The sequence below is a fragment of the Dipodomys merriami genome, unplaced genomic scaffold (assembly GCF_024711535.1).
Source record: "Dipodomys merriami isolate MVZ:Mamm:240054 unplaced genomic scaffold, mDipMer1.0.p SCAF_3, whole genome shotgun sequence".
Lineage (NCBI taxonomy): Eukaryota > Metazoa > Chordata > Mammalia > Rodentia > Heteromyidae > Dipodomys > Dipodomys merriami.
Window position 1 is genome coordinate 100468318 of NW_027204492.1, and position 20035 is coordinate 100488352.

At 36.5% G+C, this 20035-nt stretch overlaps 1 protein-coding gene across 9 annotated transcripts in view; it reads left to right on the top strand.

The window, feature by feature from the left end:
- Dmd (dystrophin) overlaps positions 1 to 20035 on the top strand; it is a 2040854-nt gene that overhangs the window by 1715720 nt on the left and 305099 nt on the right. For all 9 annotated transcript variants that reach the window (XM_070040660.1, XM_070040663.1, XM_070040664.1 and 6 more), the window contains one exon: positions 7566 to 7712. In XM_070040660.1, the coding sequence (XP_069896761.1) occupies positions 7566 to 7712 (147 nt within the window). The remainder of the gene's footprint in view (positions 1 to 7565; positions 7713 to 20035) is intronic.

A 20035-nucleotide genomic window follows, 5' to 3' on the forward strand; every position in this document is an offset into this window, starting at 1 on the left:
TCCAGCTTCATTTAAGAAGCTCATTATGCCCAGATACTTTAGACATCCCAGTTAGTCTCTTATCCTGTAGACAAAGCAGTGTATGATTCTTGAACTGTTTTCCCCATTAGCCAACCAGAGATGCAAAAGTAGCAAAATATAGCTGCGCTATACCTGCCCCCAACTCCTAGGTAACTAAATGCTGTAAGTGCCTATCTGAAGCAATAGTAAGAACAATGGCAAAGGCACTAAAGATCTGGATTTGCAAAACATAATTTCCATTTCCACCTCCTCAGTTTCCCATGGCTAACACAGCATTAAGAATCCTGGGAATTTCTGTCACACCTCCTCTCTTTAGACTATTTATCTAAGGTCTTGGTTTCCAAACATTTGTTCAGCATGGTTTTATTACAGAGAAAAATGCAGTTAGTCACTATTTCATTTGTTAAGTAATATTAAGTGTTATTTGTTATGTGAATTTCTTTGCACAGTGTAAATATCCCTAAAAGAATATGTCATTATTGAATTCTGCTAATGTTGAATTCCCAGTAAGTGAGACAGGACCTTTGCAAACAAGCACATTTAGGTTTCAAGAGATTATATGTCTCTATGACAAGAAGACTCTTAAACTCTTGGTATCACTGTTTGCAGGAAAGTAAACATGTATACAAATATCTGGGTGTCAATAGTGCAGGCCTGTAATCCTAGCTACTCAGGAAATTGATTTAGAAGATCATGGTTCAAAGTTAGTTTGGCAGAAAATTCTATAAGACTCCATCTATAAAATAACCAGCAATATAGCTGGGTGTCAGTGGCTCACATATGTTAATCACAGGAGGCTGAGATCTGAGGATCATGGTTCAAAGACAGCCCAGGCAAAAAAGATCATGAGACTCTAAACTCCTATAACTACCAGAAAACCAGAAGTGGAGCCATGACTTAAAAGGGTAGAGCATGAGCCTTGAGCAAAAAAGCTCAGGGACAGTGCACAGGCTCTGAGTCCATGAAGGACTGAAGAAAACATCAAAAAGCTGAAAGCTGAATGTGAAGCCGGGCTCAAGTGGTAGAGTACCAGCCAAGCATGCAATCCAAGTAAATATGAGGTCCAGAATTTCAATACTGGTATTGACAAGAAAATAAACAGATTTACATGTGTGTGTGTGTGTGTGTGTGTGTGTGTGTGTGTGTGTGTGTGTATATACCTTATTAAATATTAAATATATGTACTTATATACTCAACATGTATATACAGATAGATGATTGATAGGATACAGATAGATAGATAGATAGATTGATTGATTGATTGATTGATTGATTGATTGATATTGCTTATTCAAGCATTCCAGAGTCTCAGTCTTGTTTACATAGCTTCTCCTGCTATGGTCTCCCTTGGGTTGTTCTGGACCTCCACAATTAACATTTGTAATTTCCCTCCCTCTATAAACTTCATCTTGCATGACTTTCTCTATAATCCAGCTGAGAGTCTAGTCTATCTTTCAATCACATTCTGGCTAACCATGAAAGTCTCTTATTCCTAAGTGTTTGTGCCGCCCAGGCATTTGATAAAACTGCAAAGCTGGATCAACTGTTTTCACCATTCTCACAGGGAACATTATTAGAAAAAGGAATTTTGACAGATTAGTTCTGCTAAAAATGTTTGATCCCCATCCTCAAATGGGCCCTCAACAGTCTGGCAAAGCTCACTACTATTTATTTGGTCTACTCTCTCCTACAATCTTCTCTCCCCCCAGTTACTCTGTTTACCCTTCAGCCATGATTGCATTCTGAGAATATTCATCACATACTATGTATGACCCCCCAGTCCCAGCCAACTCCTTTGCTTCCTATTTCACAGAGGAAATAGAGGTCCACAAAATAGAATTCCCTCAACTTACACTTTCTCATCTTCCAAAGTGGCTTTTTGTGTGTTGCAGTAAGAAGGATCTCTAAAGTGTCAGGTCAAAATTGGTGTCTCAAAAGTGACATTTCCTTGTTAACAGACAATTCCTTTCTTTTGTCACAACAGTGGTTGACGACTATGATTCTAAATATACATCTGAACAGATCTTTAACTACATACAGATAAGCAGAGAGATGACAGGTAATCTAATTTTATAAAAAGAAGAAAAACTTGACATATCAGACTTAAATATCATTGTAAATCAGTACTTCTATATCTATAATCAGACAACATTTAATGAAGTGAAAATTCCTCCTGCATGAAACTAGTCATAATAAAATTAGGCTTGGCTTTCTCTTTCCTGAAGAACATATTCCAGATGTTTAAGTGATTCAAAGAAAACCCACAATACACTGACTTCCTTCAGTCTTTTCTCACATACTGCTTCCAAACTACAATAAAAACTAATGAAATTCTAGCTTCATTTAAGTAGTGGATCACAGTGCTCAGACTTAACTGTACTTTCTGGCATTTTACATACAACCTTTAATAATTTAGATATAAATTTATGTAGATAATACTAAAAGCTCTAAAAGTATTTTTTAAAAAGCTAAACCCAGTGTTACATCCATCGAAATGATACAGTGTCTGTATTCACTATTTCCCTATGTTTTGTGTTTCAGCATTTAGGGGGCTGAATTTCTTGTCATATAAACTTCTAGGTCATGAAAATCTATAGTAGAACCCAGGCCAAATGCCAAGATGAGCATTGCATTGACTCACCTTGATAGTTCTCTCCAGGCTTCTTCTTTTCATTTTTTTCTTGCCATCATTTATCTCCTTTCCTCCATCCTCACATATTTCATGTCATCAGAGTGATTTTTAGCTAGCTAAATCCATTTGGTTGGCTCAGCTTCATCAAGATAGCTCCCCACTGTGAACCTTTACCCCAAATTTTCATGTTATCAACTGTACTCTTTCTCTGTCAATCATGGAACTTGATCTGTCCCTGAGCTTTTTTTTTTTTTTTTTACTCAAGGCTATCACCCTACTACTTTGAGACACAGCCCGGATTCTAGTTTTCTGGCAGTTAATTAGAGATAAGAATCTCACAGTCTTTCTTGCTTGGGCTGACTTTGAACTATGATCCTCAGATCTCAGCTTCCTGAGTTGCTAGGATTATAGCAGTGAGCAAGTTGTGCCCACAACTACACTCATCTTAATCAAAATATCTGCACACCTGTAATTCTGGCCCACAGGAAGCTAAAGTAGTGGAATCTCCAGTTCCAGGACAGCTTGTCTACATAGTGAAATTTTGTCTCTAAATACATACATACATACATACATACATACATACATACATACATACATATTTGCATGTGCTTTCTAGGAAATAAATAGGGCTGTGTAAAAATTGTATAATGATTCCATTATCATACACCTTAATAAAAAAGTATTCAGATTAAACTGAACTTTTTGTAGAAAAATAACAATAGTAGTAAAATTTTATGATAGACATTCCCTCTTGCAATTCAATTAGAACCTGTAGTTCAACAGTTAATAGAAAAAGCCAGTTAAGCAACAGGATCATATAAACATGGCTTAAACATTGTGTTTTAATTTAAAATAATCAAATATATCTTAATGTATGAAGACTTTTCCTTTGAGTATAAATTAGAGTTATTCAAAAGTTGGCCTGATAATACAAACTTTGATTTTCAGTTCCTGTTTCTTTAATGTAGAAAGAGCCCCTCAGGAAACATGAGAAAAATTGTGAATTTGGACTTCAAAACTCTTGAAGACTGTTTTCCTAATCTTTTTACTGTTTCTCCATCTATATCTCTAACAGTATTTATTCCCTTTTCAAGCAGGTTTCTAGAGTATCTGACCTAATTTTCAAAAATATAATAACCTTTATAATACTTTTTTAACCTTTATAATTCTTTAGATGAATAGTTCTTTGATTTGTGAAATCTCTAATTAAATTATATAATTGCAATATTCACTGGTTGAAAACAAATTTTGAAGACATACAAACAACTGGCAGTTATAATATAAACTCAACTAACGTATCGACTCATGAGAGGAGAAGGTCCGTACATGCTGATGGATGCCACATTAATTTTGAGGCTATTTGTTTCACAGAAGTGGCTAATCTGGAAAGTGTTAAGTATATATCACTTTCGAGAATTTTATCTATCATTGTTAGAAGAAAAACCACAACCTCCCCTGACATGGTAGAATTCAAAGAAGGAGAAATCTACATTTAAAAAAATCTGGGCACCAGGAACTTACATTTGTAATCTTAGCTCTCAGAAGGCTAAGATCTGGAGAGTTATGGTTTGAAACCAGCTTGAACTGAAAAGTCTGTGAGACTCCACTTGCAATTATTGACCAAAAAAGCAGGCTGGAAGTATGCCTAAAACAGTAGATTGCCAACTATGAATAAGCAAGCCAAGCAATGCAAGACCCTGAGTTCCCACCCTTATAACAGCAAAAAGTCAAAAAGAAATTAATGGGTGCTGGCAAGGTGGCTCAGTGGTAGAGTGCTTGCCTTGCATGCCTGAGGCCCTGGGTTCGATTCCTCAGCACCACATAAGCAAAAAAAAAAGCCGGAAGTGGTGCTGTGGCTCAAGTGGTAGAGTGCTAGCCTTGAGCTGAAGAGCTGAGGGACAGTGCCCAGGCCCAGAGTTCAGGCCCCAAAACCGGACCCAAAAAAAAAAGAAAGAAAGAAATTAATGAGGGGAATTGAAAGTACAATGAATTTGGGTACTGAAATTTATTTTTAATCCCTTTCATCCAACAAAATAATATTACAGCATGGTACTCAGAATTGGAAGAGAGAAAAAGAAAATATTCTAATAGGAAACAGAAAGATGTCTATTATATAACCTACAGGAAGCTGAAATCTGGATATGATGTAACTAGCATGGAAGAGTATCTCACTAGGGAGAGAATTGTTTATTGCACGAAAGGTTCACCTGCAGTCTTAATAGATATCCTGATATCCTGCCATCCTACTCTATAATGGCTTCTGTTTATAATTTCCCCCCTCACATGGTATTTATTTGTGGTTACTAGAAGTGCATGGTATTATCCAGAAGAGAATGGTTCTATTTTGTAATTATCACTCTCATGCAGGTTTCCCCACCGCCATTTAAGAAAGCTGTTTTCTAGACTTTCTATTACACAAAATAAAATAGTTTAGGATAATTTTCGTTTAAGCGATGAATCCATATTGTTTCTTTTAACTACCTTTCTACTTAGTTCTGGTTCTTGTAAGATTTGTGCATGCAAATAGTCAGAAGAAAGGGCTCTTTTTATTTTTTATTAATGTATACTTCATATACTATAAAACTCACCCTTTTACTATAGACAAGTCATTGGTTAGTGTGTGAGGTGTTGACTCCCTTATTATTATCTAATGCAGAAACATTTTCATTAACCCAAAAAAAGAAAGTATGTGTATGTATGTATATATATATACCATAAACTTTTTGTTGTTGGTGGTGGTCATGGGGCCTGAACTCTGGGCCTGGTGCTGTCCCTCACAGCGCCACTTCCATCTTTTTTCTGCTTATGTGGTGCTGAGGAATTGAACCCAGGCCCTCATGCATGCAAGGCAAGCACTCTACCACTGAGCCACCTTCTGAGCCGTTTTAATATATTTTGGATGACAAATCTTAAAAACATTAAATTCAACAGTTATTGTCACAATGCCTTTTATCTAAAACCATTTTAGTACTGATGTGTTCAAGTTGATTTGAGATGATAATATCATTCTTATTTTGAGTTTACAAACCAGCTTCCATTTGAATTAGAATGGAATACAACAAAAGAGTTATAGATGAAGTCAGTGTAAACTTGTATTTATCAAAACAGTGACTCAGAGAAATAACACCTGCCCAGATCAGGCAAATCAAATAGCACGTAGAGTAGAGCAAAGTGATGCTGTCCATGTGCATAGACATTATATTACACAAACTGTTCTCCTAAGTGAGAGAATCTGTCCCTTAGAAATTGTTCCTTTGGGGCATTCATATGTCATGCATCATGTTAAAGATCCATAAATGCCATTTTGATAGGGTAGATATGATGCATGATAATATCCCATATCTGCATAGGGTTCTTTTGCTCCACCAATGGTCATGATACATTACATCAGACTCCTTCTTTAGTGCTTCAGAGACAGTCAAGAAGTCCCATGGGAGCCTTCTGAAGTCATTGTTACAAGGACTAAAATACCAGGAGAGCAGAAAGTTGTTCATATGCCTTGACAAAATACCCCCCTCCATAAATGAAACTATGTATTATGTGCTTGGTGCAAGGATAGCTGCAATGCTTTATGATCAGGTATGTCTTTTTATTGTTTTTTTTTTTAAAAAAAAGGATTTGCTTCTGGAGATGGGAGATGAATAGACTTTAGAAGCTACCAGTACCAAGATTTGTTCTGTTACTTTGCCAATCCAAAATTACTTTGGAGAGCGACATTATCAATATAGTAGTTAAGAATATGCCCTGGATGCCAGCAGATCTGTGTATGTGTCCTGGATTACCCCACTTTTACCCAGGAGACTTTGATAACATTTAATATCTACAAGTTTATTTTCTCAAATGTATAATGAGAATTCTTTGGATACAGCTTAATAAGGTTGTTGTGTTGGAATAAAAGGTGTTCATGTATAGATTGAGCTCATGACAGCATTAAGTAACTAGGAAGAACTTAATAAATATTAGCTATCATTTATTCGTTTATAAACATTCATTTTAGTATATACTATGTAGAAAACAACCTATGTAACTTGTTGGCAGGAAGGGGAGGTGGAAAGTAGGGAAAAGCAACAGAAGGGGTAACATTGTCCAAAAGAAGAAAGGTATTCATTACCTGACCTATGAAATGGTAACCACTCTGTACAACACATTAATAATAACAATAAAATTATATTTAAAATTAAAAAGTAAATGTTTATTATTGAAGTACTACCAGCAAAGAGTGTCTTCATCTGTTCTGGCTGCATATCAAAAATACCCAGTGTGGTTTTAAGCAACTGAAATTTATTTCTTACAGTTCTGGAGGTTAAGAAATCTAAAACCAAGGCCCCAGTGAATTCAAAGTCTGATGAGGGCCTTTTGCTCATAGACATTTTCTCTGGTTCCAGGCATGGTTGAAGGAGCTAGCAAGGACTGTGAGGTTTCTTTTTCTTTTTTCTTTCTTTTTTTTTTTTTTTTTTGGTCAGTTGTGGGGCCTGAACTCTGGGCCTGGGCACTGTCCCTCAGCTCTTCAGCTCAAGGGTAGCGCTCTACCACTTGAGCCACAGCGCCACTTCTGACTTTTTTTTTCTGCTTATGTGGTGCTGAGGAATTGAACCCAGGACCTCATGCATTCAAGGCAAGCGCTCTACCACTGAGTCACCTTCCCAGCCTTGAGGTTTCTTTTAGAAGGGCATCAATACCCAAAATTACTTTTCAAAAAGTTCCACCTCCTAATACTATTGCCAGAAGGGTTATAATTTGTTTTATTTCCTTGGATTTTAACATTTGAATTTGGGGGACACCTGCCTATTCAGATCATATCATAGCACAAACATCACTGACTGTGCCTCCCAAATAGAGTCAGACACCTTATAATTCCCAAATGTCTATATTTCTTTGCTTTAAATGTTTTCATTTTCAAATTCACTCCTAGGCTCTACGGGGAGAAATTGCACCTCTTAAAGAGAATGTAAGTCACATCAATGATCTTGCTCGCCAGCTCACCACGCTGGGCATTCAGCTCTCACTATATAACCTCAGCACTCTGGAAGACCTGAACAGCAGATGGAAGCTTCTCCAGGTAGGCACATTCTGAGCATTGCTACAATAAAATTCTTACAATAAAATAACATACAGCTTAAGCTTCTTCACAAGGAATGAAAATAGCAATTTCTTTATTATTCACAATAATGTATTTATAAGGCTAGGACATTCTGTATTGTTTGGTAAGTCCCTATGCAAATATTTTCAAAATGAGAGCTATTGCAAAAATGGCTGAAAGATAGAGTTCAGTATGTCTTGGAGTAAACATGAGAAATAATGGTGAATCATGATAGAACTGAATTACTAACAGGCAGTTCCTTTGCATTATTTCTGGAATTCTTAAAGCATCTTTCCCTTTGAAATTCTAATTGAAACAAGAGTCAGTAGTAATATATGCTCTAAAATGGTTTAAATCGCGAGCTTTTTTGTGTGAAAATACTGTATAGAGGGGTTACAATTACATGGGCAAGATAATGAGTACATTTCTTAGCAAGCATTGTAGCCTCCTCCTTTGTTTCCCCTTCCCATACCTTCCCATCTTCCCCCCACCCCTCACCCAATCCTCCCCCCCAGCCCCTACCTCCCACCCCCCACACATACCAGAGTCAAGCAGAAAAGGTCAGATAAGGTGATGTTAGGGAAATGAACCCTAAGATATGTATTCAAATGTTTTTTTTTCTTTCATGCGATTGTTTCTAACACATTTATAAGATTATTTCTTTGTTGCTTTGTATGTCCCTCCCCCACAGTATAACCCCTGCTTTCACTGTATTTGATGTCGGTATAATTTGTGGAGGGGAAGGGGAAAAACAAATTGTTTAAGTAGGTATACAGGTGGACCCATTGCAACAATGAGATGTGCAAGTCGTTATGTCAAAAACAAACTTTACAATAAATTGTGAGCTTTTATAGGTTGCCTAATAAATACAGGGATTATAAGTTTATCCAAAGTCACACTTAATATCTATGGGAATTTGGGCTACTTATTTAACCTTTTTCTGTCAGTCTTTCATTTAAAAAAACCTGAGAGCATTAAATTTTCTACACTAGAGTTTATTATTAAGATGAATATGTTGCAATTGTTGTAAAATGATTGGAACAGAACCTGCTACAGTATCACTCAACAAATTCTAGCTCTTGTTGCTATTGACAATTAAACTGCTGCTATAGTTTGGAATCTTAATTTACTAGTTGAGTGATCTTGAGGCTACCTTAATCTTTCTTGGTAGTTCCTTTAGCTCCAACACAGTTATTATAATCTTGAATGAGCTAATTTATGTAGAGTTGTTTGTATAGTACTAGGCCCATAGTAAAAATTCAGAAAAGATTATTGTGGTGAATGTATGTTTATATATTCCTTCTATGAGGAGCACTATGTTTTTTCTATGAACTATAAAATAGCTTAACCATAAAATTAGAGAATCATTTTCTCCTTTTCAAATTTTATAGGATGCAGATAGTTTGCTTCTGAGGACAAAGAGACAATCAGGTTTTTAAAACTTGCTTTCAAAGTTGTAATAAGAAAAAAATAATAATAAACCAGATTATTTCGACAGCCCATTTAGGAGGGTGATTGAAAGTCCTGTTAAAGGATTGCCAGATCTTTAATAAAAAAAATGAGTTCTAAATTCAAGTCCTCTTGAGAACTCATATAATTTAATTCTTATTGTGATGGATAGTCCTGGAATATTTGTATGATAGATTGTTCTAAGTGGCATTGACTAAAGCAAAGCAATGTAGTTAGAGGATTTTATGCCTTTTTATTTCTGCTGGCTCCATGGTGGTTGAGTACTTTTAAAATCATATCAGTTCCATCCTTCATATGTTTTTCATTTTTGATATAAATAAGGAAAATAATATGTGTCCAAAGAAAGTCGATGTTCACATTGGTTCCATTAAGGACCTTTGAAATATATTTTAAATTTCTCTTAGAACAACAAATCCTACATTTGCTTTCCAAATGTTGTACAAGATTTGTGATGGCTACATGTTAATATACAAATGAGGCCAAAAAGTATGACTGATAAGAAACATTTGAAAAGTCAAATGCTATATGATCTATGTGCTGTTAATTTGGATGTAAATGTTGAGAAAATATTAACAACTTATTTTTATCTCTTTTTAAAATAAATAAGGATTTTGTTAAAAGTATAAGAAAGTATATGTAAGGAGATATGTAAGGAGTGTTATGTAGTAAAAAGAGCATTGGAGTGAAAGTGAGGCTTAACTTAGATCTTAAACACAGCGATTATTTGGTTAACTTGGCAAATCAGTTAACCATAGTAACCTCCCTCAATTTGATTCAATGATTCTGTATATTGAGAGATATACATCCAACTAACTTTAGTTTAGTACCAATGAAGATGCTTTTTTTGAGGCGGGGAGGGTCCGGTCGTGGGGCCTGAACTCTGGGCCTGGGCGCTGTCCCTCAGCTCTTCAGCTCAAGGCTAGCACTCTACCACTTGAGCCACAGCACCACTTCCAGCTTTTTTCTTTTTGCTTATGTGGTGCTGAGGAATCAAGCCCAGGGCCTCATGCATGCAAGGCAAGTGTTCTACCACTGAGCCACCTTCCCAGCCCTGAAGATGCTTTTTTGATTCATAATGTAGATGTGGCTTGTAAGAATTATGTTTCTCCTTCTGTAACTCTAAACTTAAACCCTTTATACAAAGCTCACATAGACACAGCCTTCTCACATTAAATGGTTCAATTAGTTTGTGGTATATACTCTTTTGGTAGCAAATTCACATGTTTCTATTTTGGGGCATCACCTTATAGATATGTTTTAAAAGTATTTTCACCAGAAAGTTGATATATACAAGGTGGGAGTTGGAACGTATTTGTGAGGACTCAGTTCCATACTTTTTCTTTGACCATAATTCTAGCCATGACTATATTGTAAATTTGACTCCTTATTCTAAAAGGAAAAAAGAAAAAAGAAATGAAGTTTACATCAAACAACATTAGCCAGTTACTGGAAGAACAACTCTTGGTCCTGTTGAGAATATTTTACTTTTAGAAGAATCCATGTAAGACTAAAGCATTATCTAGTTTTTATAGGCTGACCGTGCAAAAAAGAAGAACTTAGGGCTGGGAAGGTGGCTCAGTGATAGAGTGCTTGCCTTGCATGCCTGAGGCCCTGAGTTCGATTCCTCAGCACCACATAAGCAAAAAGAAAAAAGCCGGAAGTGGCGCTGTGGCTCAAGTGGTAGAGTGCTAGCCTTGAGCTGAAGAGCTGAGGGACAGTGCCCAGGCCCAGAGTTCAGGCCCCATGACCAGACCACCCCCCCCCCAAAAAAAAATGAAGAACTTAGTCATTTGCAGTACTGTATCAATTAGCTAAAATCATGTTCAAACCCTAATACAAGTTCATATTTGCTTCTGCCAAGATGAAGAAAAATTAATAAATCAAGAATCAATCTGGTAGAAGGCATATATAAATGTAAGAAAAGAAAAATAGTGTTAAAAGTTTGAGGGCAATAGGGGGTGGCACACAAATGGAGGGCAGAAGAGTAGGCAGAAAAGAAATTGACAAAATGCTCCAATAAAAGGAGTAGTGTCACATGCTGTCAGTCTTTCTTGATGTCAGAATATCCTGAGTTTGCTTCCATTATACATTAATTTTAAAAGAAACTTTTAAAAGAAAGCCATGTTGATATTTTAGCTGGATGTGTGTAAGATCAGTCAAAATTCTGTGTGACCCATCTGCATCTGCTGAGGTCACATCTGAATTTGATGTGGCCACACCTTTCTCTGCCCATACCCTAAATAAGGCCTAGCCCAGGCCCAGACGCGCTCTCTCTGCTCTCTCTCCGCTCTCTCTGCACTTTTTCTAGCTCTTTCTCAGCTCTTTTCTTCTCTTTTCTTTCCTAGCTCTCTCTCTCTTTCCCAGCTCTCCCAGCTCTCTTTCCCAGGCCTTTCCCCACCGCGTGGAGGACCAAGATGGCCTGGTGCCAGCCAGAACGATGAATAAACCTACCCCTTACCTGAAAAAAAAATTCTGTGTGACCATTAATAAAATAGTAATACCCAATCACAAATAATCTGTAAATAGAAATACAATGAACTGTACAGAGTACTCTAAGTTTATTATGAATCCACAAATATAAGGACAAGCGACATTGCTTTACCTCATTGAAACTTTCTGTGGGAATGAAATCTCATTTTCTCCCTAAGAGTACTCATTGTTCCAGATGTTAGTGGATCATTTGACACTATGTTTATGTATAGGAAAACATCATTCTTTGTAATTACAACAAATTCTCATATAGTCTCTCATTTAATCTTCACATAGTTATTCATTTTTACAAATAAGGAAACAGAGACTTAAAAGCAGTAAGAGATGCAATCTTAGTCACATATGTTGTATCACTCAAAATCAGAATCAGTTCTTCTAAATGGCCCATTTGGTTTCTTCCTAAAGTTTCGTTAAGTCTGAACTTAAGTCCTACTTTAAAGCAACAGAAATATGAAATGTTTCATTTTTTTCTTACTTGCCCTTTTTTTCTAATGATTCTCAGGTATATTAACTTTGAAATCTTCCCTTAACAAACCAATAGGTTAATGAACCCAGTCCAGTGTAATCTTATTTTAAAAAAGCACATTTGATTTCAAATATAAAAATTTAAAGCATTATATTCCTCATTGCCTTTAGAACTCAGCAATTGTATAAAAATCAATGAAAAGTAACTTTAGTGAATTCACTCTTAAATCAGAACTAATGCTAACATTTGATCAAGTAGAAATGGATATCAAACCCAAAAAAAATTGAAAGGAGAAGCCTTTTGAGTTTTGAGGCAATACAAACATATTCACTGGTATGGTCATGATCTCATTCCGAGGCAGCATGCAAGGAAATAGTCTATCATTTCTCTACACTCATAACTATGTACCTAGATCACAGTAAAATCTGAAAATACACTTTGACATAAGGAGAACATATTTTCTTAACATGGATGTATGGAATGTGAACACTTAAAAATGAATGAAATTCTAGGTATGAAATTATTTAAATATGTTAAAGAACAGCATCATGAATTATGTAAAGATTCCCAAGATTCTTCCGAAGTCATGAAGACACCATTATATTCCATCTGCAATCCACTACAGTAACTCTGTTACAGAGCTCTAAATGGTCATATTCTGCATGCTTTCTTTTCTCATTCTTTCCTTTGTCTTCCAATCAGCTCTGATTGAGCATCTATGGGATACTAAGTAGACATAGTAACCATCCTGGTGGCTCCAAGGACAAACTGACCAGAATCCTCTTTCTTGTATATGCCACGTCATAAAGCATTTATAGACAGGCACTGGTGGCTCATGCCTGTAACCCTAGCTATTCAGGAGGCTGATATCTGAGGATCACAGTTTCAAGCTAGCCTGGGAAGGAAAGTCTATGAGACTCTACTAAAATCCCAAAAGCCAGAAATGGAGCTCAGGCTCAAAGTGGTAGAGTATTAGCCTCGAGCAAAAGAAACTCAGAGACAGGGCCTAGGTCCTGAGTTCAAACCCCAGGACTGGCAACAAAAAAATTATAGATAGGTATTCTTTTATTGTTTCCATTATGGTATGCACTCTTTTCTTACTCCATGTTATAAACAAACATATAGATAAACAGGTAGATAGATGGATAGATAGATAGATAGATAGATAGATAGATAGATAGATAGATAGATAGATAGATAGATAGATAGATAGATAGATATCAATAGAGCAGTATTTACTGATATGGTAAAACTATATATATATAGTTATAGTTATATATATATATATATGCTGAAACTATAAACAATACCTGTACAGATCTCTGGTTTAAAACTTCTTCAATAATTTCTGCTCTGAATTTTAATCTATATATCATATTACCAAGATTTGTGAGAATACATCAGATCATAGTTTTCATGCCAATATGAATATTTCTATGGCTTCATTTTGAAAAAGAAACTGTAAAATATTCAAGGTTTTTTAATTAAAAATTAAGAGAAGCTTATATTTTTTACTTTAATGCAGTAGGTTTTCTGAGTGGGTCTCTAGATAGAGGTGTGTGTGTGTGTGTGTGTGTGTGTGTGTGTGTGTGTGTGTGTGTGTGTGTGTGTGTGTGTGTACATCAAAATGAGCATAGGCTCTACCCCTTTAAGTAAATGTTAAACATTTTCCTCTCACCCTTCTCTTTTTATTGTGTACCATCTGCTCTTAAAAATAATATGAAGAGTGGTGCTGTGGCTCAAGTGGTAGAGCACTAGCCTTGAGCTGAAGAGCTGAGGGACAGCACCCAAGCCCAGCGTTCAAGCCCCACAACTGACAAAAAAAACAAGAACAAAAATAATATGAAGAGAATGGGGAATGCAGTAAAAATTCAATGTACATCCTAGAAATTTTTTTAAAAGTGAGGGAAGGTGTGTGTTGGAATGGGTGGGAGGGAACGTTCAAAGGGGTGACATTGACCAAGATGCATGGTATTCCTAAGCTGCTTTGTTAAATGGCAACTCTTTTGTACAACTACTTAAAGGTAATAAAAAATATAGACAATAATATAAACCTACTACTACCTGAAGGTAAGGAAAGAATATCCTTATCCTGTATTTCACCTTTGCTAAGGAATGATGCTACTGATGTCTTCCTCAAGAACTCCTTCTTCTTTGATTTCTTTTCTTTAACAAGACCTAAAATTATTCTGCTTGTGACTAGACCACAGAACTTGGTCTGAGATGATTATTCTCTATCAGTGGGTCTCAAAACTTAATGTCATGATCAATTGGAAGGATTATAAAACACAGATTCTTTTAAACCCAATCCCCAGAGTTCCTGATTAACTAGGACTGGGGTGGAACCTGACATTCTGCATTTCTAACAAATTCCCAAGTCAAGCTGATGCTGTCAATCTGGTGAGCATACTAAGTACTTGTCAAGTAGTTAAATCTGGAAGATTAAAAACACACATGACTTCTATCAGACACTTTGAGTTATTTAAACTCTACTTAGGGAAGTTAAGTGTAATGTCATGAAGAAAGCTCTGTTTCTGAAGAACAGCATAGTACTATGGAACCAAGGAGACCCAAGCACTTCACTTTTCTTAAGACAGAGAGGGGAAAGAAATGAAACAAAACTTCTATTAGTTTCCCACTAACCTGATTTACTACTATGAATTCATATTTACTATGTATCATAGCACATGGTCTAGTATATTAGCTACATATGGCTATTGAGCCCTCTATTGTAGCTTGTCCAGTTGAGAGGAGTAGTAATATATAATTCAGTTTTCAAAACATAAAATATGCCGGGCGCCAGTGACTCACGCCTGTAATCCTAGCTACTCAGGAGGCTGAGATCTGAGGATCATGGTTCAAAGCCAGCTTGGGCAGGAAAAGTCCATGAGACTCTTTTTTTTTTTTTTTGTCGGTCGTGGGGCTTGAACTCTGGGCCTGAGCGCTGTCCCTCAGCTCTTCAGCTCAAGGCTAGCGCTCTACCACTTGAGCTACAGCGCCACTTCCGGTTTTCTGGTGGTTTATTGGAGATAGGAGTCTCACAGTCTCTCCTGCCCGGGCTGGCTTTGAACCGCAATCCTCAGATCTCAGCCTCCTGAGTAGCTAGGATTACAGGCGTGAGCCACCAGCGCCCGGCTCCATGAGACTCTTATCTCCAATAAACCACTAGAAAATCAGAAGTGGTGCTGTGGCTCAAGCTGTAGAGCGCTCTCCTTGAGCTGAAGAGCTGAGGGAGAGCGCTCAGGCCCAGAGTTCAAACCCCACGCCCGACAAAAATCCCATAAACTATATAATTAATATCCTATATTAATTACTTTTTGAAGTGGTGACATTTTATGTATTTCATTAAATAATGTCACAATGAATTTTATTCATCTCTTTTTTATGATGATTCAAATTTATGACTATTCATATTTTTCTTTAAAAATGACTGAATTAAGTCTGCTACTGTAACTGGGGTTATAGTCCAGACACCTGACTCCAGGGTTCTACATGTGAGTTCTGGCCACTCAGACTAATACGCCAAGTAAAGAGATGAATAATGGAAAAGGATATTAATTATACAGCTAAATATGCCACAGGAAGAGTCAAAGTAAGCACTTCAGCCCAGATTTAGGGTACAGACATGAACTTTAAGTTTATTTATTTTATCTTATATCCTGTATCTTGAATTCAAGGCCTGGACACGCTCCTTGAGCTTTTGTGCTCAAAGCTAGTGCTCTACCACTTGAGCCAATGCTCATGTTGGGCTTTACTAGTAGTTAATTGGAGGTAAGAATCTCACAGACTCCTGCTCAGGCGACTTTGAACTGCAAGCCTCAGATCTCAGCCTCCTGAGTAGCTACAATTATAGGTATAAGTCACCAGTGCCCAGTGTTATAGTAGGCATACTTAAAAAGGATAAAGAAAACAATATGAAAGTTATTGTGGTTGAAGTGATGTAACGGGAACTTAAAAAATACCTTTGCTCGAAAGCACTGACTCTTCCCTTGGATCCACAACAATCCAAAGGGGAGCTAGAAGCAGCATAAAAGTTTGCCATCTCTATCTCTTTTTGGTATGGCTCCTTTGCTCTTTCTTAGCTATCTGCAGCCAGTCTCAGGAAAGGCTAGCAGATGTAATCGCAGAATGTAAGCTTTTCAATGTTGTAGAAGATGAATTTTTAAAACTGAAAGGAAAATTCGAGTCTAAGACATAGTTTTCAAACCCTAGCATGGCTGAGTATCACCTACACAGGTTGTTAAAATACCCAGTAGAGATTTAATTGGCATTGGATGAGGTTTTGAGTCTGCATTTCTATTGGGCTAGGAGATGCTATTCTACCATGACCTCTGATAGAAATTCCTTCTCATACCATGGATCATAGAGTTTTGCAGAGAGGTATGAAAATAGATTTCAAGATCAAACATTCTCTTTAGCTTGAACCCAAGTTGTTTTTAACCACAGACCACCATAATTTTTATGTAAGGAAAGCAGTTGCGTTGCTACAGGTTTTTTATTCCCTGGTAGCTTTTTCTCAGTTAACAGATATCAGCTAGTACTTGGTTCATGTGAGTCCCCTCCCATCTTCAGCATATTAGGAAGGGTTAAAATACTAAAATTGCTAGGTGATAGTAGCTCACACCTGTAATCCTAGACACTCAGAAGGCTGACATCTGAAGATTACAGTTTGAAGCCATTTCAGGTTGGAAATTCCATGAGACTCATCTCCAATTAAGCACCAAAAAGCTGGAAGTATAACTTTGGCTCAATTGGTGGAATACTAGCCTTGAGCAAAAAAAGCTCAAGGATAGTACCCAAACCCTGAGTTCAGGCCCCCAAAATAGTATACAGAGAGAGAGAGAGAGAGAGAGAGAGAGAGAGAGAGAGAGAGAGAGAGAGAGAGAGAGAGAGAGAGAGAGAGAGAGAGAGAGAGAGAGAGAAATTATTATCATGATTAAAAATATTGGAAACCACTCACAGGTCCCATTTCTAAGAATACAGCAACATGTAGGACAAAAACTGACTAACATGTTCTAAACTATATGTTACTCTTTCAAACAATTGCAACTATAGAATCTAGTCTACCTACTGGCAAGATTTTTTTTAAGCTGAAGGTAAAGGAAATGAAAAGAACAAAATAGAATAATGTGTTTGTTTTTTTAAAAGGTTAGGTCCCTGAAAGATTTGTTGATATTAGAAATAGAATGACCCATGATAAAAGGACAATTAAGTTCTAAGAAAACAGCTTTTCAGTGAGGAGAGAACAATCATTTATGCCTAACCTCCAGTGTTTAAAAAAGGAAGTGAACTAGTCCCTTTAAAGACTAGAAGGGAGTGGGTATAAATCTAAATGCACAATACCGTGACAGCCCATAGAATACACTGAGGTCAAAGTGCATTGTCAAGATTGCAAACATTTGGTTTCCAATATTTGCCACCATTATTTGTACTTCATTTAAGAGAAGTGATGCTGAAATTACCCAGGTAACCTTGAATGTAACATAGCCTAGATGTTCCTACATCTGTCCTCTTCGAAAATGAATGATGTAGGGAATATGACAAAAGAGAAATTATATGAGGAATAAGCCAGGAATGAAGCCAGCAGGAATCCAAAGAAATAGGTGTTTAAGAAAATCAAAGGCATATTATTTTTTTCAGACATTTTGTAAAGTGAACCCAAATCATTATGAAGTATTACTTAGGTTACTTGATTGCTTGATCTTTGTATGTGTTACTTAATTTCCAGTTGGTTTCAATCAAGAATTATGTGGGCTTGTCTGAAGCTAGCTATTAAAGTAATGATATAAATGTCTTATTTTTGTTTTAACATGGATTTTGTCTCTGTTAAATGTGTTTACAGAGCAAAAAATATTTTTGTGCGTACATTTAAATTATTTTCCTGATATCCCAACTTCCTTCCTAGAAATATGCGTATGGTTTTGAGTACTGAAAATTGCCTTTATACTCTTGTTTCCTTGTGCTTCCTTAATTCAGTTTCTCACTGTTTTATTCGTGTAAGTGTCCTTTCTCCAGTCTTACCCTTTCTGCCCTGAGGTTTGACCCCGCCCATCCTTTCTTCTTTGTTTGCCCTGGTTGTTTTCCTCTTGGCTTTTCCCACTGTCCCTCGGGGCTATGCTGCGTGTGAAACACTCAGCCAGCAATTGCTCACAGTTCCCAGGCTACGTCATGCCCAACATTCAAAGAGCTGCTGTTCTCACATTTCCACCAGCAAGACGCCCCCTCTCCTCCTCCAGTGCACATTCCTCCTGCAAGTAGAAAGAAGTCCCTTTCAGGCCATATGAAAAGCTGCATGTATAAGCCAACTCTGTTAGGACTGGATAGAAGCTTACAAAATTCACAAATGCTATTTTTGATAAATACCACTAAGTGAATTTCAAATTGCTGTAATTTATCTTCAGACTTCGTTTTTTAAAATAAATCCTACAAGGTTTTTTTTAAAGTAGTTGGCATTATGATATAAATTCTCCCATCACTTAATACATTAATTCATTGAATAGCAAAGGTACAATAAATTGAAAAGGAGAAATATAATAAACTAGAAAGTGATTATTATGTTAGAAATACAGCCTGTAATACTACTTGCATATGACAAAGACTTATAGATGGGTACAGAAATATAAATCCTTTTACAACCAAGAACTCATTTTTATTTTGAATGAGTTTTGAGACATGGAAGAAGGAATATGATTTTTCAGAAAGAGAGAGAGTAAACAGGGCATGCACAGCATAGTTTATTTGGTCACTGTATTTGCACAGTGTGAATTTGAGAAGAATTTATTTTTAAGAGTATAATAATATAAACTTTTATGTAGCACTAAGTGCATGCTGTTCACTATCTTGAGCACTTTAACATGTACTGGTATTTTTAAGTATCACAATAACTCTATGAGGTAGATACTAATTCTTATCCTCATTTTGGAGATGAGAAAAATAGGAGCCAAAAACATTAGGTGACTTGTTTGAGGTAACATAGCTGGGAAGTGCATGAGCTGGGATTTGAACCCAGGCGGTCTGGCTAGAAAATCTGTCAGAAGGACAAACCATGCAATTCCATCATCCTCTGATACACTTTTGAGAGGATAGGACAATCGTTTCTCTTCATTTAAACAAAAAGACTAATGTGGCCCTCAGATTTATTGTCTGTCAAGTCATCTGGATCAGGAGTAGAAGAAATGAAAGTAGGATGGTTATATGAATCTCAAACCACAATCAAAAATCCACTGTTTGATCCAGAGTCTATCTCCAAGAGAACCAGAACTGCTTTAATCATTAAACTCTTCTTGAAGCAATACTTCAATATACTCCTTCATTCAGTCATCCATTCAATAAATAGTTTTAAGATTTTTTTCACTCTCTGCAAAACCTATATATAGGGCTGTCGTGGTGTAAATAAAACCCTCTCTGCCCTCCTGGAGGTTATAGTTTCTTGAGAAGACAGACATTAATTTTTAAATAGATATATTGTATAATAAAAGTATGTATTGTATAATAATTACAAAGTACAACAGATATCTTAAAAGAAAATGTAGTATGCTACCAGAACATGCAATGAGGATCTGAGAGGAAGAAAAGAGAGTCATCTATAAGAAGGAGATGTTGGGGTGAGTGTAGGAGGCAGGAACTCCAGATGTTTCCCTATAAGCTAAAACCTGAAGGATGAAGACAAATTAACTGAATGACTTTTCTATGCATCTGTGACTTTTATTTTACATGGACTGAAGCTAGGGACTAACAAACTAGAGTAGTAAAATTCCAGTATGTAAATTTAATAAGTCAGGATCATTTGAAATGATGGAGTGCACAGTTAATGTATAATTGTGTCACATCCAAGGACGATTTCCTTTCATTATCACAGACAAGGTCCTGTTTGCTG